The sequence below is a fragment of the Typha latifolia genome, chromosome 8 (genome assembly GCF_019914945.1).
Source record: "Typha latifolia isolate L0001 chromosome 8, TyphaL0001v2, whole genome shotgun sequence".
Classification (NCBI taxonomy): domain Eukaryota; kingdom Viridiplantae; phylum Streptophyta; class Magnoliopsida; order Poales; family Typhaceae; genus Typha; species Typha latifolia.
The window spans coordinates 11,212,440-11,237,377 of record NC_133093.1 but is presented as its reverse complement, the minus strand read 5'-3'; the positions used below and the strand labels follow the sequence as shown (position 1 = coordinate 11,237,377).

General features: G+C 34.0%; 1 protein-coding gene across 2 annotated transcripts in view; it reads left to right on the top strand.

The window, feature by feature from the left end:
• Positions 1-24,938, top strand: part of LOC140793498 (callose synthase 9) — a 38,570-nt gene that overhangs the window by 4,456 nt on the left and 9,176 nt on the right. For both annotated transcript variants that reach the window (XM_073145004.1, XM_073145003.1), the window contains exons 8-37: positions 518-607; positions 1,293-1,390; positions 1,494-1,611; positions 3,140-3,265; positions 5,283-5,359; positions 5,439-5,517; positions 6,491-6,613; positions 8,002-8,104; positions 8,254-8,377; positions 8,510-8,687; positions 8,799-8,851; positions 9,830-9,890; positions 10,615-10,696; positions 11,384-11,433; positions 13,364-13,450; positions 14,031-14,116; positions 14,196-14,220; positions 16,457-16,551; positions 16,641-16,722; positions 16,832-16,992; positions 17,086-17,206; positions 18,210-18,307; positions 18,402-18,492; positions 18,612-18,772; positions 19,592-19,701; positions 22,036-22,170; positions 23,661-23,729; positions 23,797-23,974; positions 24,133-24,247; positions 24,342-24,461. In XM_073145004.1, coding sequence (XP_073001105.1) covers positions 518-607; positions 1,293-1,390; positions 1,494-1,611; positions 3,140-3,265; positions 5,283-5,359; positions 5,439-5,517; positions 6,491-6,613; positions 8,002-8,104; positions 8,254-8,377; positions 8,510-8,687; positions 8,799-8,851; positions 9,830-9,890; positions 10,615-10,696; positions 11,384-11,433; positions 13,364-13,450; positions 14,031-14,116; positions 14,196-14,220; positions 16,457-16,551; positions 16,641-16,722; positions 16,832-16,992; positions 17,086-17,206; positions 18,210-18,307; positions 18,402-18,492; positions 18,612-18,772; positions 19,592-19,701; positions 22,036-22,170; positions 23,661-23,729; positions 23,797-23,974; positions 24,133-24,247; positions 24,342-24,461 — 3,096 coding nt within the window. The remainder of the gene's footprint in view (positions 1-517; positions 608-1,292; positions 1,391-1,493; positions 1,612-3,139; positions 3,266-5,282; positions 5,360-5,438; positions 5,518-6,490; positions 6,614-8,001; positions 8,105-8,253; positions 8,378-8,509; positions 8,688-8,798; positions 8,852-9,829; positions 9,891-10,614; positions 10,697-11,383; positions 11,434-13,363; positions 13,451-14,030; positions 14,117-14,195; positions 14,221-16,456; positions 16,552-16,640; positions 16,723-16,831; positions 16,993-17,085; positions 17,207-18,209; positions 18,308-18,401; positions 18,493-18,611; positions 18,773-19,591; positions 19,702-22,035; positions 22,171-23,660; positions 23,730-23,796; positions 23,975-24,132; positions 24,248-24,341; positions 24,462-24,938) is intronic.

Sequence of the window (24,938 nt, the reverse complement as noted above, 5' to 3'; positions counted from 1 at the left end):
CCCAGTTTTTTTTATTACAATTCAAAACCTTTTTCTAGATAATGATTTTATCTGTGTTTGCATCATCTAATTTTTTAGATTTTAAATTAAACTATTATTGGAACTTAGAAGTAGGAAAATGTTCGTTGTAGTGTTTGCTAATGACCTGATCACTATTTTGTACTATCTCTACATTTGGCAATCATAAAGTTTTGCAGGTCACTTTTTTACTAAATTCTTTGTAACTTCATCTGCTTAGATGATTTGTTGAATTGGTATCTGCAGTACTGTTTTCTACATCCTTTTATCTGAACTTCAGTAATCAGTTCTGAAAATTAGTGGTTATTCTGCGATTTCTTCTTCAGTTCAATAATATCTTCTAGCTTGGTATGCCTTGACTGCCTTTTATTTTGGGTATATTCTTCTTGCTCATTGTATGAATTTTTATCTTCTTATTGCATGCCCCTTTAATGTTAAGGCATTGTGCCCTTATGGAAGCAGATCCTAATACAGTCTCACCTTTTCTCTTCTTTGACAGAATGATAATGTGGGTAACCAACGTGAACATGTAGTTCACCTTCTTGCAAATGAACAGTCTCGACTTGGAAGTGTTTTAGGCAGTGAACCGGTATGTGCTCTTATTTGTTTGTTTTGCCCATTGAATTCACATGAGAGTATATAATAGGTTTATGTTTATGCTCTCTCTTCAGTAAGTTTTGTTTGCACTTTGAATGCTAAAATGATGTAAGAGGTGAAGTTGAGGGAGATCTCAAACCATGAATTCGAGGACTAGGCCGTTTAAGTTTCATGGACATGGTTTGAATTTGAAAATAGGTTTGTGATTGTAGTGGTATGTGAGAGCCTTTATGTTTCACTTTCACTGCTCATGTGAGTGGGTATTGATGTACGCAACATTCTAGGCCATCATGGTATGCACTTCTTTCCCGATGCTAATGACTGCTGCCTAAGTTTTTATTTTGAAGAGAGTACCAAAATGCCAGGCTTTTATATCGAAATTGTTGTAATATTAAAGCTACTGTCTCATACTTTTTTCTTTTGAAGGACTTATCATTATTGATGCTTCCTTTGCAGTCTTCTCATGCATGCAGAATTTGATTAAATTGATTGGATTCTAAAACAGGTTACATGTAAATATTTGGTTTGGACTGTGTTTGTGCCAAACCAAGTTCCGTGCGAAGAAACTTGTTCTATATTTGTGCAATTATCTCTTGACTATAAAGCAACTTTCTTTTTCCCATTCAAACTTCCAAATATTATGAATTCAGGCTGTCTTCAAATTCATTTCCTTGCAGAAAATCGATGAGGGCGCTGTGCTTATTGTATTCATGAAGTCTCTTGACAACTATATAAAGTGGTGCAACTACTTGCCACTTCGGCCAGTTTGGAATAAGTATACCTTTGTTTCCGTGATCTAAATGCATGTTTTCCAATTTGAATCTATTATTCCCATAAGAATTTTTTTTTGTTGAGAAATTCCATTGTTTCATATGCAGTATGGATTCACTGAGCAAAGAGAAGAAGCTGATGTATCTTTGCTTATATTTTCTGATTTGGGGGGAAGCTGCCAATATTCGATTTCTTCCTGAAGCTTTATGCTATATATTTCATCATGTAAGTTGCATAAAGTCATAAATTTTCTGCTTGTTATCTGTGAAGTTATATTTGTCTGTTGTTATGTACACCTGTCATTAGTTTTTCTAATTTTTTTCCTAATTGTATGCAAGATACATTATATATTCCTTGGCTTTTCCCCCAGCTATTACTGTTGACATTTTTGTTGTTACATGTTCTCAATCATGTTTGTCTTGTATATTACCATTTTAATTTTTAATAGAAAACCTGGTCTATGTTTATCAAGAAGGTAGAACAAAATTTGATGTGTGTCAAGTGGTACCACTATAATGAACACGTAATATTTGTCAATCATTCTGATCCTACTTACCTTATAGTATTTATAATAATACCATTTTTTATGTATCAGTATTACTGTCTATCTTTGGATACGATTGACAATAGACTAATAGAAGAGATTATTTTGGTCTAACATCTCTTTCAACCTGTTTGCGTCAAGTTGGATGTACTAATTGAACATTATCCAAGATGAGGTCTGATTCTGTAGGTTATTTTTTGATGAGTGATGAAGTTTTTAAGGTGAGAACAAAAGGTAAGTCAATTCTTTGGAAAAACCTCAAGCAATTTCAAAAGTTTGAATATATACATACAGTATTTTTTTAGCAACTCAATCCTACAAGTTTTAGCTTTTAATATAGATTACCCTGAATCCTGATGGCATGAATTACCTATCTGGAAGGATTCATTTGAACTTGGATTTGGCTATATATATTATATAGTTTAATGAGGTTTAAGGAAATGAGCTCAGGCACAAAGAGAAGTTTGCTTGGTGTACTTCTGAATTTATTTTTGCAACTGAAATACACTAGACCTTAAGACATAAGAAAGGAATGTGTCAATTTATGTGCTATGCTGTGGAATAGTACACGAGTAGTATCTATAAATCTGAATACTTGAGAGGTGATATTGTCGAGAGTAAGGTTAGTTTTTTCTTGCTCTTATGAGATCCTACATAGATAGGAGCCTGTTTTACTAGATTGGCTTTAAGAGTGATCACAAACCTTTGGATCAACCCTTCAAATAAAAGATGTGTTTGCATTGGGGAATATAGTACAAAATGGTTTTTGGAGGCAAGGGCAACATCTTCCAGTATGAACAAGGCGGTATCTTTCTGCAGCACGAGGGCAGCAAAGCCTTATGGCTATATAACTCTGATTCTTGTGAGGTTGTCCATTGCTAGGCCCTTCTTTTCATTGTGTTCTGGTTATATGCTCTTTCTTTCTATCTAGTTTTCACTTAGCGGGCATTCTTTATGGTCATTTTTGTGTTTTTCAAGGTGATGGCAATTATACATATAGAAATGTTTCCTAACTGCATTAACGATTTTGATTATGTCATTACATTCTTCAGGTAATTATCATCTTCATTTAGGTAGGTTTATGTAGGTGACTTTGTTAGCAAGCATATTGTTATGTTGCTTTGAATGATGCTTTTGCATGTATACATCTTTGAAAATTGAATTTGTCAGTATAATGTATGAGTATGATTCTTTGCTATTGGGGGGCAGATGGCGAGAGAGCTGGAGGAGATACTACGCCAGCAGATTCCGAAACATGCCGATAGCTGTGTTTCTCAGAGTGGAGTTTCATTTCTTGATCAAGTTATTTCTCCTCTATATGAAGTCATAGCAGCGGTAAGTCCTTGTCTTAGTAGTTAATCACTATTCCTTCTTCAAAGTAGGTGAAGAAATTATCATACTCAGGGACAAACATCATTTGATTAGTTAACAAAGCTGAGACTCATTCTTCTGTGAGTTATTGTTATTTAATAAATTATATACATAGTATACATAGTATACATAGTATATAAAGAAAGAGAGAGAGAAGGAGAGAGATGTGAAATCTCCCATGTGTAGGCTTTTATTCGTAACCAACAACTTTATATCACCAAGTTTGTCCATTTGTGAGGACCCTCTTTATAGAAGTCAACTGGACAGCAAATCTTTAAATCCATGGAATTTTAGAACTTGAGTTTCTTATGTTGTGCTTTTTATTTATATGGGATATATTAATTGTTGGAATTTGAATCACATGAAATGGAAAAGCCGTGAAATATGTAAACTCTAATTAACAAGCCAAAATGCCAAACAATCTTTTCCAGGGCTTTGACTTTACATGGTACAACAAGTTATCTATTTCCATGGCCCTGACATTTATACATGTGATGCCAGTCTCAAACAGATGACTCTAGATCAATTAATTTTTTTCACTGCATGGGGCTTGTCTTGAGCTGTGAGAAACTTTTCTTCTTTGATTTCTTCTTTGATCAGGTTATCAAATGCCACCTTTGCCGCTGCCCTTTTGTATTCTTTTCGGCTTTTGAGACAGGAATTGCTCGACTTTTGTATTCTTTTCTGCCATTAATCTTATCTAGATCTATATAATTAGCCAAAGAGCTTCTAAAGACAGGAAGCTTAAAGAGCTTTCTCCACCAGTGGCTTCCAGAGCCCGGCGTTGTAAGTTCAAATCAATAGTCCAGTTTTTCAAAAAAGACAATATATCCTTCTGACTCTTCACTCCGGTCAATCAATGCTTGGCATTTGGGAAGTACAAGAAGCAGTGGCGGCTTTTTTAGACATTTGTTACCGCATCAACTCTGTTCGGGCTTCAGCTAAAGGGAGGACACTGCTTTTTGAGTTCGACCTTACTCAAGCTCCTTAAACTGAGATTGAAAGACATAATTCGCTGGTTCCAGAACCGGGCAAGTCTGTCCCAATATATGAGATACCTGACTCGAAAACCATAAAAACTAAGAGTTATGTTGGCCCACTCGACAAGTGGTGCTGACTGTGTTGCTAGAATTTCTTGATTTTTTTTCTGTGGAAATGTGAATGAAAAATTAGGGCGATGATATTGCTGTAGATGGTATATTAGTGTCTAATTACTGTATTTCGATACTTCGTAGTCATGGCTTTCGCATAAGTTGGTTAGGAATTGCATGTTTTGGCTTCATAGATGAGCAAACTACAAAGTTAGATTAAGCCTCGTTGCATCAGATGGTTCTAAGTATGCAATATCTTATTGGCATTACTACAAGGCATTCGTTGACCATCCTCACAGCGAGGATAGTAACTTGCCCTGAGTTCTGGTTATTTCATGCTGGTATATGATCTTCTCTTGAATATGCCAAATGCATGCTGAGAAAGTAAGCGAAGACTTCATTCTCTAGGAAGTAGGAATGAGTGCAAGCTGGTGCAAGGATTAGTATAAGAGATGATTTCTTGATCTTTGTTTAAGCTGGTGAATGATTATTAACCGAATCAATTTATAGTGGATTGTTATATAATCTAATCAAGCTGTTGGATGACGTCGCCTTTTTAGGTCAGCAAGGTTTTCTTGCAAACACTAGTTGTGGGTTAATGATTTATTTTGAACTGTTTTATGATTTCACAAAAGTTTTCCCTATCCATTCATTGCCACGGGATATTAGACAATTTTGCTTGGTTCTAGCTCTACTGTGGTCAAGAGGAAGTTCATATTCTACAATTAATTTTGATGTCATCCAGAAACTTTATTTGCTGCTTCCTCCTGAAGGTCAAAGAAGATTAAAATGAGACACTAATCATACTCATTTTGTTCCCTCTGAGAGACGAAGTTTATAACATTTAGATGTATACAAGTCCACGCAAGGATAAAAAGTTACTTTTGCAGGAAGCTGCCAACAATGACAATGGACGGGCACCTCATTCTGCCTGGAGAAACTATGATGATTTTAATGAGTTTTTCTGGTAATTATCAAGATGATGCCCGAGCCCAATATATCTCTGTTTAACCTCTTTTCCTTATAGTTCATTTTTTATAATGCAGGTCTCTTAACTGCTTCCAACTTGGTTGGCCTTGGCGACTAAGCTATCCATTTTTTTCAAAGCCTAGCAAGCAGGCAAAGGTCTGTGAATTTTTATGGGTCTTTAATTCCTTTTAGTTTATCTTCAATGCAATTTTTGATGTTCAATATTGAATATATATTGATTTGTTCTTTCTAAAGCTTGATTTATATTTGAATTTCTGAGTGGTTTCTGCCTTGCTGTTTGAAAACATTTACTTTGGCAAATGGAACTATGCAGCACATCGAAGTTCAACTTTTACTGGTTGGAGAAATGCCAAGAGAAACATCTTTTAGTTCCTGTTACTGGCCTGGTTTTGCATGGTAGAAGGGATCCTACAGTTTCAAACTTATGGTAGCATCTGGCGGACATCTTCATGCATTGTTTGACGGCAATTTTAAGAGAAATGCTGAGGGTGGCATGTATGTGTAGGGCTCTTGCCTTACATATGACTTGAACTAGAAATTCTCTTTACAATTAGTAAACTAAACTCACTGTTAATACAGGATTATGGGACCACCACTTGATGAAGCGTGGATTTGTTATGTACGAGCATATATACATACACGATTCCTTGCACTAATCTTTGTTGTCTAAGTGGTTTATTTGATAAATGACAGAAGTTACTTTAGAATCTAACTGTCGGATTACAAACTCTCGTCTAGTCTGCTTTTCTATCTCAAGTCTCAACTAAGACAATGGGTGGAGTAATTTGTTCATCCTGACAAGTTGCCTCTTTAGCATGCAAGCAAAGTGCCTAGAAGCACAAGCCAAGCATCTGCAGTAGGCATTTGCGCTCTTCCTAGAATTCCACACTTGATTTTCTATCCGAGATATGCCTGAAAGTTGTCAGTTGGCAAACTGTATCAAATGAAGCCTTTTTCTCGTATTGTATGGATAAATTGAAAGTTTTGCCTTAACAGTTGCTCCATTTTGCTTTTACTATCTGTTTTCAGATGTTGATTTTTCTATTGTTGCATAGTTTGATCTTTTTCTATGCTTCTTGGTTTTTATATTTATATGTAACTTGTGCAGAGATTAGGGTGTATTGGTGGAAGTAACCATTATGGCAAAACATCTTTTGTGGAGCACCGAACCTTTCTTCATCTTTACCATAGCTTTCACCGTCTATGGATGTTCCTTTTTATGATGTTCCAGGTATATTTGCTGAAATGATATCTTCTGTTTACATGTAGTTCGTATATTGAAATCTCTACTGCTTTTGCTTCAACTTGACTTATTGGTTTAATTGACGGGCAAATCATTTGGGTCTGTTTCTCATCCTGCTTAATCAGCTTGCATGCTCACAGATATTTAATGACTGATCCTGCTATGTTTACTACTACACTGTAGGAAGAACATTTGCTACGACAGAATTAGTGTCGACTGCAGGTGTTGTGAAAGCTATTTTAAATTTCATGATGGTAAATGAAGTGAATGAATCATTTTGTGTCAGGATATTGTGGGAAGGACTATTTTCCGATTTGGAGGTACTTGAGTGATTGTAGCTGACTGAATAGTTTGGTGATTTCAGGGCTGGAGCAGTGATTTGAGCTTGTAGAATGAGTTTTTTTAGGTTACTTAATCTTGTCTTATTAATTATTAGGATCGAAAGAATCTTTATGATTCTGCTGAACATAATCTAACAAGAGGGTCTTGAAATGGGAATATTTCTCCAGAAGTGTGATGATATCCTATTATCCTCTTTGCTTCTAACTTCTCATAGAATCTGTGACCTATTTTGTAAGCTATTAAGGGTTCATCTTTTACTCTGCCTCATTGTGATACTAACTTTTCTATTAGGTAGATCTTAGCCACAAGATGGACCATTGCATTTGTTGTTGAGCATGAGATGCCAATTTATAAGAGGTAAAAAAGCTTCCAAAAGAGCTCTGAAAGGCTAATGTTGCTGCTCATGAGCTGGTCGACGATGTTGGACGCTTTGTAGGGCAGGAAATTATAGAGTGCTTATTAAACAACCTTTGCTGTGACAATTATTGCTAGGGCTGGTATTCACTGCAAATAATGTGGAATACTGAAGTGGGATTGACAGCCCCTGCTTCAGAGAGAAGTGGACAAGCATGATTGAATAATGTGTGTCTATCTGAGAGGGAGATTATTACAGGATGTAGTAAACCATGTCTTGGATATTTGAGGATATTGAACTGGAGCTTTAGAATACTGGATTATACTATTTAAGCAGTTGTTTTCTCCCGAAATGATGATTTCACGGATGGGAAGTTTCATTGATAACCTTATAGGATCTTGTGCTGTTTTATGCATTCGGAAATTGTCATTTTAGGCTATGAAAAAGACTCTACAAGTCTTAATCTAACTCTAATCAAACACAAAATTACTATAGATCCCAAAATCGAACTATTTAGTAGGTTCACAGAAAGAAGTGGACACCTTTTGTTTCATCCATAATTCTTCTTTAGTTAGAGCCAAGACTGCTATCGCACTATTTCTCTTTCTTCCTTTTCTTCTTCTATCCCTCAATTTTATGTGGATGTAAAGTATATGAATTACTATTTCTTTTCTTCCAGGGATTAACTATTATTGCTTTCAATGATGGCAATTTGAATATGAAGACCATTCAAGTTCTTCTTAGTCTTGGCCCCACATATGTTGTTATGAAATTCATCGAAAGTAAGTTCCGGCTATCAATGCATTTCCCTTTCTGAGGTTGTGAAATACTAGCAGGTTGATCAATTTTATCTTCAATTGTTAATAGATGGTTAAAATCTTGCTTTTTTACCTTTTCATTTCTTTCTTCTGGTGACTACTCTTTGAGCTAGGTGTTCTGGACATTTTGATGATGTATGGTGCGTATTCTACATCTCGTCGGTCAGCTATTACCAGAATATTCTGTCGCTTCTGTTGGTTTTCTGTTGCCTCGTTAGCCATCTGTTACCTATATGTGTAAGCTCCACAATTTTTAATTTGCTTCTTCTGTTGTTTTGCATTTATAGCTTCCTCTTTTTGTGGAACTTTTTACTATACTTACAGTCTTAATGTAACTTTTTAGAACTTTATTTATTTATTGGGCTTCAGGAAGGCGCTTCAGGATGGGACAGATTCTGCTGTTTTCAAGATATACGTTTTTGTACTTGGTGCATATGCTGGTTTTCAGATCTTTGTTGGCCTCCTGATGCAAATCCCCTTCTGTCACCACCTTACTGACCCATGTGATCGTTGGTCTCTTGTGCGCCTTGCCAAGTGGATGCGCCAGGTTCTTTCCTTCACTGATTCTACTATCCTTTTGGACTTTTTCATCGTCTGCTGTGCTGGTTATTCTTGTTCCTGATTTTTTTGCATAATCGGAAGTTGTTTTTCTGTGAAGGAACACAACTATGTTGGGCGTGGCATGTATGAGAGGCCCTCCAGCTACATTAAGTAAAGATCTTTGCCTTTTTTTTTTAAAACATGAATGCCTCATCTTGTTTGTAGTTATCATTCATCTACTTTGGTTATAAATACGCTGAGTCTATCTATGATACTGCTTTTTTTACCTCTACTTTAGCTTATCTGTCCTTTGGGTGAGATTGTAGCCTGTATAATATGACAATAGTAATCACTTTTTCCTTTATTTTGAACTCTTAAATGTCTAGTCAGTGCAATATTTGGCTCTTGTGTTGACTGAGATTCAACTATCATTTATGGTTTATAAATTCTACTTGCCTACTGGTCGATGTGAGTGAACCTTGCAGAGATCCCCTCTCTTTTTTTTCCTCAGAACGTACAGACAATGATTTCTTGATGGTTGGCAGCCCTGACCTGTTTAGTAAGAAGTTTGATGTACTAGCTTTGCATGAGGTTAGGTATTTGTCGACTATTGCTGGAGATTGAAGGCATGGTGATCTTCATGGGTTTTGGTTTACTCTCCCTATATTAGTCAGTTACTAGATTACAGTAATCTTTTACTCTAATCTTGGGACATGCTCCAATGATCCTCTCCGAAGGGGGTTTCTCTACAGTTCACATAAGAAGATCGTCAGATATCTTTCTTGTCTATATATGATCTGTTTGAGTGATTTTTTTATTATCTCTAATTGCTCATACACCTCATTTAGAAACAAGACGAGATCAACGGTGGGTAATATTGCTGGAGTATCCTACACCATAATTAAGTCACAAGACAGGATTAAACGTGGGTGTTTGTTAAGATTGGCCTACTTATTGAACTTTAGTATTGTATCTAGGCATATGAATTCTCGGGACATAAACACCTACACCCATCTGCATTATCAGAATTTCTAGAAATGTGTGACCAATATCCATGTTTTATATTTGATTGGATTTCATATTAACTTATAGTGAGGTTGCTTCTTTTGCCAACTTAAAATCAACTATTGTAATTTTTGTTTTGTGCAGATATGTGCTTTTTTGGCTTGTGGTACTTACCGCAAAATTTTCCTTTGCCTATTTTCTTCAGGAAAGTGTTATTCTGACTACACTCGTATCCTCATGCAGTTTTAGGAAAATTATATTTTACCCCCATATGGTTAAGTCTAAATTTATTTTACCTCTCTATAGTTTCATTTGTATTGCTTTACCTCTTATTGTCTAACTAAAATGCAATTTGAAGATACTCATTAGATATAAAATTGTATATATTGAATAAGTTTTTTAATGCATTTAAAATAATATCGATCGAATTTTAGATGACAAAGATATGATAAATATATTAAATAAATATATAATTTTGTCATCTGAAATTTGATTGATATTATTTTAGATGTGTTGGAAAATTTATCTAATTCTCTTCAAATGTATTTTTAATGAGTATTTTCAAATTCGATCTGTGGATTGATTTAATATGATGAAAAAAATTAACTGTTTTAGTTTGAATATATTTATAAAAGGGTAAAGTGACACAAATGGAAGCTTATTCAATTCGATTGATATATATAATATGCCTTGGAAAGCTTATTCAATTTTTTACAAATATGTTTTTATTGAGTATCTTCAAATTTGACCTATGGATTAGTTAAATATGATGAAAAAAATAATGATTTTAGTTTGAATATAATCATAATGAGATAAAGTGACACAAATGAAAGTTTGGGGGGTGAATTGTATTTAGGCCTAACGATAGGAGGGTAAAATGTATTTTTCTCTCTTTTTTTTTTCAGTCCTAACAGATATTTCTCTTGCAGATAAAACCGTTGGTAAAACCAACTAGAATCATTATCAATTTCAAAGACTTACAATATTCCTGGCATGACTTTGTGTCTAAGAGTAAGCAATATATATCAGCCTCTTCTTGTTACCTGCATCTTTGCTTGAGAACAATGAAATGCAAACAAGAATGCTAGCTTTAATTTTTTTTCTTCTTTTCCTTCTTTTTATGTGAAAGATAGAACGAAATGCATATGACATAAGATCTTGATTGACATTTAAATAAATATTGTTTTTCCAGTTCAACCTTTCCCTGTTATATTTGACCAGGGCATTGAGTAGGCCTTGACATGCAATCCTGATTGCTGGTTTGTCAAACTTTGATTAATGGGGCTGCTAGGTAGTCTTAGGCAAATCAATACACAGATCAAGTGAATAATATTATTTAGTACTTATTGGACGACTATCCCCTTGTAATATTCCTCACGTCAAACTTTCTGTCATATCAATATGGCTATTGAGTAGACCTTGACCTGCTTATTCCTGGTTTGTTAAGCTTTGGCTAGTGAGGTCTGCTAGGAAGTCGTATGCAACTTAATGTGCAATGATTTACCTGCCCACCACTGTATAAATTTTGGTAACCTTGTTTAGGCTAAACTATATGTATCTGTTTGATATATCACAAATGAATAATCTTCCAATATAAATTTAATTAATCCTTATGATCTCCGTCCAGAATGTTGTTTCTTTCTCAGTTCTTTTTTTTAAACTTTATGTGAGTTAACTTCAGTTTTGCAATGCTTGCAGATAATCATAATGCACTGACAATTCTTAGTTTCTGGGCACCAGTCGTTGCGGTGAGCCATTTGCCTTCAAGATTTTACTTGCTAAACATAACATCTCATACAACTCTTATATTTTAGTTGCATTTGAGGACTGAGATTATCTGATCGTCAAAGCGTTTTTAGTATAATTTCCACAATAAACAATTTACAATGGCGCAACCTCCGTATGTGGGGTTGTCAAGATAATCGAACTGGCTTGAGTTCGGCTCGCTAAGGCTTGATGAAACTTTGCTCGAAATTGAGCGATTGAAGCTTGTCAGCTAAGCCAAGCTTGAAATTCATTTTGAGCGGAGCTTGATCATGAGCCTAATCAAGCTTAAGCTTGATAAGGCTAAAAAATAATGATATAATTTTTGAAAATATATAATATATAATACATATAACTAATATGAACCTTTAGATCAAGATCTGTACGCTCATACTAATTAGTTACTCTAGGGCTATTTTTGTAGCCATGTTATGATTGCAATAGGAGGAAATATTGGTCAAGCTATATATTTATTTTTTCAATTTTTTTGTTACTTATTAGTTTAGGTATTTGCAATATCTATGTTTATGTAGTACAAATTATTTGCATACATACTATCGAATCAAGCCTAATTCAAACTTAATCCAAGCTCGATTTAGGCTTGAATTGAATAAGCTTGAAATTGCAATAAAATTGATCAGCTCATTTAGGCTTGAGCTCAAAATTGGCTCAAATCAAAATTGAATAAATTCAAACTTAGTTCTGAATTTAGGCTTGAAATTATTTTCAAATCAAGTTTGATCAATGCTCGCTTGATTACACACCCCTATCTATATGGACTACTTTTTAGTAATTTATTGATCAAGAACAACTGCCAAATGATTGGCACCATGTTCGCAGCTTTTTATATCTATTTTTCTTTGGTTGGGGCACTTTTGGGCCTTGCTTGGTTTGACATTAAGTCTTGAATTTGATTAGTTAGCCACATTTCTTGATCTAGATTTAGGTACCTTGAACTAGGCTTACATATTATTTTTTTTTCTAAAATAATGTAAGGTTAATATTTTATTTTAAATATAATATAACTTTACTATGTTTTATTTTCTTTTGTTTTTTGGTTTTAAGCCCATGTGTGAGGCTTATTATTTTGTAATAATTTATAAATATTATTTTAAAATATTTTTTAATAATTATTTTTGGAAAGCGAGTTATTGTGGGCTTAAACTTACAAGTCTGCAATCACTCTATAATTTATTGTGAACTTAGTAAATTTAAAAACATAATGGAGGAGAATGTTTTTATTTTTGAGAAAAATTATAATTAGATGAGAGAAAATTTAAAATAGGAGTGTAACTATTACTTTGATATGACATGAAAAAGTGAAAAATATTTACTCTTGCAAAATTGAGTATGTATCATTCAAATAGTACTAAAATATTATTATTAAATTTATAAAATATAAATGCAAGTTAGCCACTTTAAACTCATATTAAACATATTAGTAAAATTATATAAAATAATATTTTTTTTAATCTTTGTACAAATATATTTTTTTCAATGTTATTTTTTTTAGCCATAGTGAAAGAGGAGCTCTTCTATAATAGAAAATCATATATTTGTTGGAATAGAGAAGATTGATAAGACATGAAATTTATAGATTTAAGTCATGTCAAAGGTCAAATTAGAATCAATTGGAAAGAATATTAGAATTTATACATTTATTTATTTAGTTATTTATTGCGGACTCAACTTGATTAGGTAAAAACTTAAAATGTATTTGGTTACTAAACTAGGTTAGGTCAGGAACCCTCCCTGACTCAAAACAAACAAATGCCTCGTGTACTTAATTATTGTAATATTGGTTCGGTACCCTCCCTAAACTCAAAACAAACTATGCCTTGGGTATTGGGATGTAAAACTTAATTATCACAATTCAATATAAACAATTCTTCACGTGACTGTCCATCTGTGCAGATCTATCTTCTTGATATCCATATTTTCTACACCTTGGTGTCTGCTGTCTATGGGTTCCTACTTGGTGCAAGGGAACGTTTGGGTGAGGTAAATTTATATTTATGTGATGTTATTTATGTCATATCTTTTTGCTGTAATATTGCAAACATATATTAATTCTTTGTATTTAACATTGTCATTCTTGAAAAACAATGGTCGTACGGAAATTGTTTTTAATTTTATTTTAGTATCTTACTTCTTTGTACGTGACATGCAACTCAAGAAAATATTATTGGCACCTGTACAGGGTCTAACATTTAGCCCTTGTTTGTGTTATCTTCTTTTCATGCACATATTGCCCTCATACATATGTAATGCTGTTTGCTGATATCACTTGTTCAGGTTGTGCAAAAGCAGTTCCCAGATCTTGTATTTTATCCATTTGTCATGAATCATGATATATATTAGTCAGTTGTTAACACATATTTAGTTGTCTTAAAGTGAGTACATCTGGAAGAGATATTTTCCTTTAGCTGCTGTCCTGGATTCAGTTGTATTGACTGCCTTTACCCAGAATAAAATAACCACTTAGAATAGCGGAACAGATTATATTTGTCAAGAAATGCAAAGTGATAATCTTCTCTGATATCTTTCCTTTTTGCCAATATGTGTCACATTTGATGTCCAGATTAGATCTGTGGAGGCTGTCCACCAACTCTTTGAGAAGTTCCCTGAAGCCTTTATGGACAACCTTCATGTTGCTCTACCAAAAAGGTATTCAACATTTTCTTTTGTTGTTGTTATTTTGTCTTGTTCTGATGTAACTGAAACTCCCTTTTGATTCTTTATACAGGAGGCAGCTGCGATCATCCAGTCAGGTAATGAATTATTTTTGTACATATATTGGTTCACGCGAGTTCCTTTTCTTCTCCTTGATCAATACTGATTTCTGACATTCTTGTAATATTATAGAATTAAATGGTGAAAACATTTACCATAAAAAATTTAAAGAAATTTTAAACACTTTTTTCCTTCTGTTTACATTCTAAATAACATTATGTTTCTAAACAACTGGATAGGTAATGTTTGGTCCTGGTGTTTTGGGGTTTATTTCTTCTCATATAAGATATTGGTACATATCTTTTATAGTATTGGAATTTCCTCTCGAATGGTTTTCTTAATACATGGATGCACTTACTCCATGTACTAATTTTGTGTGTGATATCCTCATCAATTCTCACTTCTTATTGAACTATGCAAGGATGGTCACATTGTGCCAATAGAGTATCAATACTTGGCATGGGCTGTGCCAATGGCATAAACTCATGCCAAGGTGTGTCGATCTGTGCTGGTTGGCTCGATTTTTTTTATATTGTTTTACACTTTTAAAATCTAATTTGGGATGTACAAATAATATATCTGAGTTTAATTTTGCTAGATCTATTGTTTCTACATAGATCTAATAGTTCGGTGCTAGATCTATAAAATATGTAGGAATCAATGGGAAATTTTGATTTTGCCCAAATTTTTTTCCAATTTCGAAAAAATTCAGAATTAATATGTTAAATTCATTCAAATTGTGTCAAAATTAGTATATGAACATATTAGATTTACTCCATATGAGTTGATTTGAACTCAAAGTTTATAATTTTTTAGTTAAAATTTTAGCATGATTAGATCTCGCACATTCAAATTGTCCAAATTGATATCGAAACATGTTAGATTTGCTATATTCAACTATGATTTGGTTTAAATTCTTGAGTCATTGTCAATTAATTAATATATTCAGTCAGATTATGCGCTGAATCATGTTTTAACTTGACTATTGCTATATCTTTAATAAAATAGATCATTTGTAACATTATTTAAGAGTAAAAGACTCTAATATAGGCTTTAACACGTATATTCAAATCAAGACATGTGTAAAGACTCTAAAAAAATATATTAGAAGTGTGCCATTGGTATGCAGAGGCGTGCAAACATTTACCACAAAAACTGAAAGACTTTAACACTTTTTATCCATTTCTTTATATTCTAAATAGCATTATATTTCTAAACAACTGGATATGAAATGTTTGTTCTTAGTGTTTTGGGGTTTATTTCTTCTCATATAACAGTGTTGTACATATCTTTTATCGTATTGGAATTTCTTCTTGAAAGATTTTCTCAATACATGGGTGCACTTACTCCATTCAACCACCATGCACTAATTTTGTGTACAATAGCCTCATCAATCCTCGCTTCTTATTGAACCATGTGCCTAAAATGATGGAAGTATTCCCTTTCGGTTTTACTTGTTTGTCAAGTATAATCCGTTTACATTCTTGATGTCTCAATTTACTAAAATTGATAGCATGATTAAATGACATGCAGCATAGAATTTTATCTGGAATATCTTTATTTAGCAATGAGTGATAGTAAGGGCTTAATGTAGAGCCTTGACGCCAATTCACCCCATTCAACCTCATATTGGCCATAGCTCCATTATACGTATATCCTTAACAACATCGATATATTTAATTGAACACCCTTTTTCATTAAATGTGCCATAATAATTTCTAGGGGCCTATCTTGAGCTTTTCCTATGTCAATAAATACCCACATGAAATTTTGTGATCCTTTTCCTACTGTTCTTAGTCAATTGCCCTATTAATTGACTAAATATTTTATTCAGTCCACTTGGTACAGAACCATATTGATTTTCAGAAATATTCCTATTGTGTATTAATCTATGTTCAGTTACTTTCCAAAGACCCAACAATGATCTATAGGTTTGATTCAGTGACAATTTTTTTAGAGAATGCTGCATGCTTGCCCTCTTTTTCTTTGAACACTACTATAAAAGTTCTTAATACGCTGAGTGCAAAGCATTCTCTCTTGCTTTGGCTTCCCCTCCTCTTCTGTCTTGCTAACCTTTGAGGTAATGCATTGGGTTGTCTATATACATCCAAACAGACTTCAGCATCCAAACGGTCTGTTTCAGTCTCCCAGATGCTTCATTCTTAACTTTATATTTAGTTTCTTGTGATTGTGGGAAACAATCTATTGACCATTTTGATAATTACTTGATGAGGGAAACAATCTATTGACCATTTTGATAATTACTTGATGAAGACTGCAGAGTTAAACAAGTTTGATGCATCTAGATTTTCTCCCTTCTGGAATGAAATCATTAGGAACTTGCGAGAAGAGGATTATATTACCAATTTGTAAGTTCTGTTTAGTGTTTTAGTGAATCTTTGCATCTTCCTTTGCATACTATGATCTGTATGGGAATAATTACTATTCCCTTTTGTAGTGAAATGGAGCTACTTGTCATGCCGAAGAATTCTGGAGATCTTCCGATTGTTCAGTGGCCCCTATTTTTGCTTGCTAGCAAGGTAGACTGTACACTTCTACTCTTTCTTTGAAATATGCTGTTTTGCCCTTGTGCATTGATAGTTCTTTGTCTTAGTTTCTCTTTCTGAATTATCTCTTTGATTTGCTCAGGTATTTCTCGCCAGAGATATTGCAATTGAATGCAAGGATTCACAGGATGAGCTCTGGTTCAGAATTACGAGGGATGAATACATGCAATATGCAGTTGAAGAGTGTTTTCATAGTATTAGTCATATCCTGGTTTCTATACTTGACAAAGAAGGAAGGATGTGGTAATCTGAAACTTCTTTAGTTATGCTAAAATGTTCTCTTATATTGGTTGTCTTTCCTGGTCTTGCTAGTCCAATTTTTCTGATAAAATGCAGGGTGGAAAGAATATATAATGATATAAGAGAAAGCATTTTGAAGAAGAATTTCCAGACTGACTTTCAGTTGAGCAAGCTGCCACTTGTAATTTCCAGGATTAGTGCACTAACTGGAATACTGGTAACCATTCCCACTAACTACAACATTGCATACCTTCTTCAGTCATGTTGTTCTTGTTATTTTAGTATTAAACAACTCAATATCCTTATATAGATGACATGTTGGTGGCCTGCATAAAAGAGTTATACTGTCATAAGATCTGTTCTAAATAACCAGTAAGATATGTATGATGGAAGCATATATTGTACTGTGTGACATTTACCGATTGATTTTTAGGTAGAAAAATAGACTAAGAAAGTAAACAAGCAAAAAAGAGGAACAAGATGACCAAGAAGTATGCAAAAGTATTGAAGGCTAATGATGTAAAGAAGTTTTGGAAAAAAAAGTTTAAAAGACATGTAGGAATTACCTAGTGAGAATTGGAGGTGATTATTAGTTTATTAATGCATGTAACTGCACCAAGGCAAAAGACGAAGAGACGTTTAGGACTTTAGATCTTCCCTATTGGCACTTGGGCTCCTTATTATATGTTTAGCTGTTAGTATTACATGGTATTGGAGTAGCTGACTTGCCATTTTGATAGAAGTTTGAATGAGAGCGTAGTTATGGTACTTAACAATGCCCTTATCAGGAAGTATGGCGAAGAACAAATTATGATATTAATCCTGTGCTGATATATGTTGGTATGGCGAAGAACAAATTATGATGTTAAGCACATATTGTGGTGACAGTTAAAAACATTTTTGTGTGAGAGATATCTGTTCTTTCTCCAAGCAAGTGATGTTGAGTTTGATGGCAAATAGCTATTTACTGGTCCATTTTTATACTAGTCAAATTCTTTTGCTATGCAAGATATATTTATTCTTTACTCGTTGGATAATTGTTGGAAGTTGGAACTTTGCATGCTTTGCTGCCTCTAGTTTACTAGCAGTTCTATAGATGCTTGTTAGTTTCCTCTCAGATATACTTGTTTGTGCTGCCTTATTCCAATATTCTGTTTTTTTTTAATTTTTAATTTTTAATTTTTTTTGAGTATGTGACTGGAAGTTCTTTTACCCCACAGAAAGAGAAGGAACGCCCTGAACTGAAAAATGGAGCTGTTAAAGCTATTCAAGAGCTTTATGATGTGATTCGTCATGATGTTCTTTCTCTTGATATGAGGTGGACAATAAGAAACTTTTTGGTCTTGCTGAACTTAATATACTTAACTTCACATCTTTTGTATTGTAACGGGTTAACTTGTTCTGCATTTAAGAGGTAACCTTGATGATTGGAATCAGATAAGTAGAGCAAGAGCTGAAGGTCGTCTATTCTCTAATCTTAAGTGGCCAAATGATCCTGATTTGGTATAGTTCTGAACTTCCACCTATATGATTTAAGATTTACCTATTCTTCTAATTCTTTTTAATTTAAAATTTAGAACTGGCCTTTTGTTTTCATTTGATTCACTTTAATACAAATGCAGCAAGTATTGATCAAGCGACTGCATTCACTTCTGACCATCAAGGAATCTGCTGCAAATGTCCCAAGAAATTTGGAAGCCAGGAGGAGACTGGAGTTCTTCACTAACTCTCTGTTTATGCGAATGCCAGCCACTAGGCCAGTTTCTGAGATGTTATCCTTCAGGTGATATTCATATCCTGCTAGTATTTTCTGTAGAGAGAACCAACAGAGCAGGTGGATTAGGATTTCTTTTGCCACTTGCCATCCTCTGTAACCGGATGTGTTCAGCTTGTGAAACAGTAAAAATGATGTTCTAGGTGGATATATTCGTTTTCACCCGAGGCATTATAAGTTGCTAAAATCCTAAATAACATCTTGAAGTTTTGCTGCCTTAAACTAATTTTCTCCAACACTGAAGATTCGAGGATTTCCTATTGTCAGCACCTTTTTTCTTTTACCTTAGCAGCATTCAGAAGCATTGCTTATTCCGTTCCTTTTCATTGGCTGCACCTTTTCTTTCTTCCAAACTCCTTTTCATATCTTCTCTTTTAACAGCTTTGCATCAAAAAGGTTGTCTTACTACAGATTCACACTGAGGATTGCTGAAATTTGGTGTGAAATGAGAACAATCATGGTATAATGACCTAATCCTCTAGTCCTTGATGATGTGGCCAGAAATAGATCTGTCACATGCGATATGGGCATAGAAGGGAGGGAAATTGATATCTTAAGCATTCCAGGTCGGGAGCCAAAGGGTCAGATATGTCCATTAGAAATTCAGAATGACTGAAAGATGGAGAGTTCTTATATTCTTACTGTTGTTAAGGAACTGCAGGACTAGACTTTTCTTCTTTGACTAGAGATTGGACTGTGGCTTAGAAATAAGCAAAATGTGGATGTACTAGTGGTCGCTTCATAGGTTCCCATGATTTATTCTAATACTATCAGTTCCTCTTGTCATGATCATCAATATCTGATTTCTTTTTCCTTTCTTTTTTGCAGTGTCTTTACCCCGTATTATTCTGAGAATGTTCTTTATAGTGTTGCTGAACTCCAAAAGAAAAATGAGGATGGGATATCGATACTATTTTACCTCCAAAAAATATTTCCAGGTTTGTTTTTTTTCCTTCACGAAATGTTATTGGCATTAGAACTTAGGACCTAGATCAACCTGGTAATAGAAGTTTGTCCTTCTATTCTTACTAATTGGTTAACCTGAATTTTCTTTTTCTTTTTTTTTTCTCTCTTCATAGTTGTCTTTCTTGCCTCCTGCTTCCTAGTTGATTGCTTGCATAATTTGTTATTTGTTTGATAGTTATTCATTTGTGTTCTAAAAACTGAACTGTTCATAACTCGTCAAGAATTAATTTTTTAGATTTTTTAATACACTGTAAAATGGAAAAAAGAAATGTTCATGCTTTGGCATGGTAACGTGCTAGCTGAACGCGATACGAGCATGCTACCAGCTTTGCAGGGAACGCCTTGGCGCGGGCTGGCAGGTTGTGATATGGGGTTTCGTTTTTCCTTGTCTATTTCATGTGATGTAATAGCTTTACACTGTTGGTTGATTTTATTGTTTTCTTTTGTTGGCAATTTTGGGAAGCAATTTTCATAATAATGTATCAGAATTGTTGTATTAAAGTTGACTTATATCATATGTAATGAACATAAATGTAGCTCTACAGGCTTGACCCTTCGAAGGTCATGAATTTTACTTGTTTATGTTATTAGAAATTTATTTTTTGCTAAAAACAGTAAGGGAATTTGTTCTTTCCAATTTGACCTAAAGTTCCACCCTATGTTTAGATATTTTTTGTATGATGTGGCCAGTAAGACTAAGCCTAATATTGTTATCATTCAATAATCTTCATTTTGACTTATTTAAGCCTACATTTTCCTCTCCTCAAGTTCTGGTAAGAAATTAATAAATTTCATTTCCCCTATTATACGTCTCACTCCAAATGTAGTTCTTCAATGAATTCTATTAAAGAGTAGTTTGGATAGGAAATGTTATGAAGCCAATGCTTGTAGGTTTGAGCGACCTGTAATTTACTGGTGACTTTCCAGCTTGGATAGAGAGAGTGAGAGATTTGTTTTCCTCATCTATACTCGTTTCCAAGAATCTTGAAGAATGGAAAAATAGCATGGAGAGAATGTGTTTTTGCATCCCTTTAGGCTTTAGCAGCTTCAAATTAGTGCTAGTAGAAATTTTGGAAAGCATTTTTTGCTTTCTTGTATCTCTTTGGAGGTACTTTTATTAGAATAAATCATCAAAATGTGCATGGGTTGGGGAAACATGTATGCTCTCATGGATTGTCATGCCAGTCAGCACAGGTTAATATGTCATGCTAGTGAACTTTCGGCACTGATACGAAAAGAGTATCTCGATACTTCTCATGGCCATCCTTGTCAGTGCTTGTCATTGGAAATTAACTATATCTTACTTTAAAATTAAACAAATATAATTTGGGGTCTCTTTTATACTTTTGAGACCTCTTTACATTTTTGGTTCTTGATCTTATGATTTATATAAATTATACTTCAATTTTCAAAATCAAAAGAGAAATTTCAGTTTTTCCCAAGTCATCTTCCCTAATTTAATTGCATATGTTACATTAATATCAAGCGTTGAAGAACTTTAATTTAACCCCTAAAACTCTTTTTCAGGACAAAGAAAGGTTTAAAGATCGTATTTTTAGCATGTCAAGACTGTTCCATATTTCCAATGACACATTGGCTCAGTAGGTTATGTTCTAGGCAAACATACCATATCGAGCCAAGTTTCGCACACCCTGAAATTGACATTACTTGCATGTAAAGAAATGATCTCTTGATAAACTCGAGGGCATTACTTTATTGTAAGGCTTGTTATGTGCAGTAGTTGCAGAAATTGTATCTCTAGCAGCAGGTTAGGGCTGAAAACATCTTTGCCCTCCTAGCTCGGCATTCATGGGAATTTGCACACTTGGAATCCTTTTATTCTTAATAAGTTGTGGAATCCTGCTAAGTGAGATCTAAAAAAAAAATCTATTACATTAAAGTAATCTAATACCCACAATTGATTGATACAATAGAGTTTGTGATATTTTTCTTTTGCTTACTCTCTAACTGGAGTTTGTTGATGTAAACTCTCGATATTGTTTTTCGTATTGATAGTTTGATACAATAATGGAGCTTGTAGTTAATCATTTGCCTTGTTGGTAGATGCGGCATGGGTAGATGACTTGATATGTACGACCACTTAAATAGGATTGCGCTTTTCCATATTGTCTTAATGCCTATATATGATATTCCTAACTGATTGACGTGTTTATTTTTCACATTGTTGGATTCCTTCGGCAAAAATCATTTGTGAATATTTGAGTTTTTTGAACTTATTAATTTGTGAATGAAGTGATTTTTCATTTATCCTTGTCTTCTGAAATTTGGCTGGATTTTCTGGTTAGATGAGTGGAAGAATTTCCTGTCTCGGATTGGCAGAGATGAAAATGCACAAGATTCTGAACTATTGAATAGCCCAGATGACAAACTAGAGCTTCGTTTTTGGGCTTCCTATCGTGGTCAAACATTAGCAAGGACAGGTATGTCTTGTTTCTTCCAACTCTCTTTTCTATGTGCATGCCTACAAAAGAGAATGATTGTTCCAATATTTTACTTAGTACTTTATTGAGAATTGCAGACTGCACGATTCTCTATTTCACCCTTTTTTTTTCTTCATATACAAGTAATTGCACATTGCCTACTCTCTTTGACTTTATTAAGTAGCAAAACACAGTATCATGAATTCTATCCATTGTATTTAAGTAGGCAACTGTAAGTTGCCTACTTAAATACAATGTAACCAACACTTCATTCTAATTTTATAATGTATTTAAGTAGGCAACTGTAATTTTATAATTTTATAATGGTTACATTATAATTTTATAATGTGACCAACACTTAAATACAATGTATTTAAGTAGGCAACTGTAACCAACACTTCATTCTAATTTTATAAGCAAATTCTGAGTATCAGTAATTATTATTTTACTTGCATCTATTAGAAATGTCAATGCTGATTTGGTGCTTCGTTAGAAATATAGTTTTTTACTGACACCTTAGATTGTGAATGCTAGTTGCATAATTATCATATTGTTTAAGAATGATTTAATAACACCTTTATTCTAGACATGTGTTTTCCTTAGACAATTGCATTTCTTAATGACTTCTCAGGTTCTTTAACGATGCTTGTAATTTCTTATCATGCAAGTGATAGATTTCTGAAATTTGTTCATCAGTGAAATAGTATTTTTAGCTGCTAAGAATTGTGTGCCAATTTCCAGAATATGTTGAAATTTGTGAATGAAAGATTATAAAGTATAGGACAGTGTGGCTTCACAGTAGATCGATGTTATAACAAAGCGGTTTTTGTGATAGTGTTCACATTCAAGGCTGTAGAAATTTGTTCATTTTTTGGACTCCGCACTGGAGACTACAAGCCTACGGAGTTCTTTAGGGTTTTCCCCCTCCTGCCGACGCCCGAGACGGATTTTTTTCTTAATTTCGTATCTGAGTTTAAGAAGAATGTTTCTTCTTGAAAATGGAAAAACTTGTGAAGGTATACAAACTTCTAATTTCATGATGTGCACCGCAACTATCAAAGGAAGGCAGCACTCATAATTGTCTTGAAAGTTCTTAGCAGTTAGCATGCCAGTAGTTTGATTTTGGAAGAAGTCACAAATATACTATAGGTGTTTCTTATATTGTTCTTCTTTTTCCCTTTTGATGTCAAAAAATGCAATTGCCAGCATGTTGCATAATGCATATAAAAATACAAAATCCTTGTTCTAAATTTAATACAAACTGCGATAGTTGCCCTCCATTGGCACTATTATTAAGTATCTGTTGATGAAGTACTTTGTTTCTGTCTTCTGCACATCACTCATTCCCATAAGATCCCAACATAATCCTTGGGACTCAGTTAATTGCCGGGATTAGTTAATGAATGTGCTTCAATATGTTTATATTCGTCTGCACTATTGTCTTTTGCATTTTCCTGATATCATTTTGTATTGCGTCTTAAAAAATACAGTTCGTGGAATGATGTACTACAGAAAAGCTCTTATGCTTCAGAGTTATTTGGAGAGGATTGCATCTGAAGGTATGTACATCTGACCCCTAGTCTCTTGAGATATTTGTTGTTCTGAATCATCTTTTTTTCCTGGCAGATCCAGAAGCTGCATTTACGGGGACTAGTTTAACTGAAATTCAGGGGTTTGACTTGTCTCCTGAAGCTCGTGCACAGGCAGATCTAAAGTTTTCTTATGTTGTGACATGTCAAATATATGGCAAACAGAAGGAAGAAAGGAAACCGGAAGCTGCAGATATTGCATTACTACTGCAACGGTACGCTTTTATCCATATGAGCAGTTGAACGCAGATGTGAATTGCTAGTCCTCCACTGACAAGTCTGCATCAGCATTTTCTTTTTGAGGGTTGGCTTTCATATTTTCTTAAAGAACTTATCTTTTGCTCATCTTGGCAATCTCTTTTCGTGTTGCTAGCAATGAAGCACTCAGAGTTGCTTACATTGATGTTGTTGAGAGCATTAAGGATGGCAAACCCAACACCGAGTATTACTCAAAGCTTGTCAAAGCCGACATTCATGGAAAGGATAAGGTTTAGTCAATTTTGTTTAGTACATTCATGTTTTCCCTGTATATTGTTCTTGAAGTGGGTTGATTATTTGGCTATTATCATTTTTCTTATTCAGGAGATTTATTCTATTAAATTACCTGGGAACCCGAAGCTTGGTGAAGGTAAACCAGAAAATCAAAACCATGCAATAGTTTTTACTCGTGGAAATGCTGTCCAGACCATCGATATGAATCAGGTAAAGACACAGTAAGATTGAGCACTTGGTTGTTTATGGTTAATTTAGCTTATTTTGTTGACTCATTGTAAGTAATGACTGGTTTTCTCCTACCGACTTCTTTTGTTGACTCATTGTAAGTAATGACTGGTTTTCTCCTACCGACTTCTTTTGTTGACTCATTGTAAATAATGTTCGTCTGGTTCTCTCCTTGAGTATTTACTTGGTAATAACATTGTTTTGATTACTTTCTAATTTAATTAGAGCTATGAGTATTAATGTTGATATATTCCTATAAACAGCACCTAAATTGACAGTAAAAAGCAGATAATTAATTTTTTTCTGACTGCATCGGGGGTGGAACTACTTGGAGCAAAAAGATGAAAAATCGTTATGTATGTAGACATTATAATTCTTTATGATGAATCTTACCACAGTCCAGTATCCTCTATGGTAGAAGACTAATATCTAAAAGTATAGGAATCAACTTCAGATCAT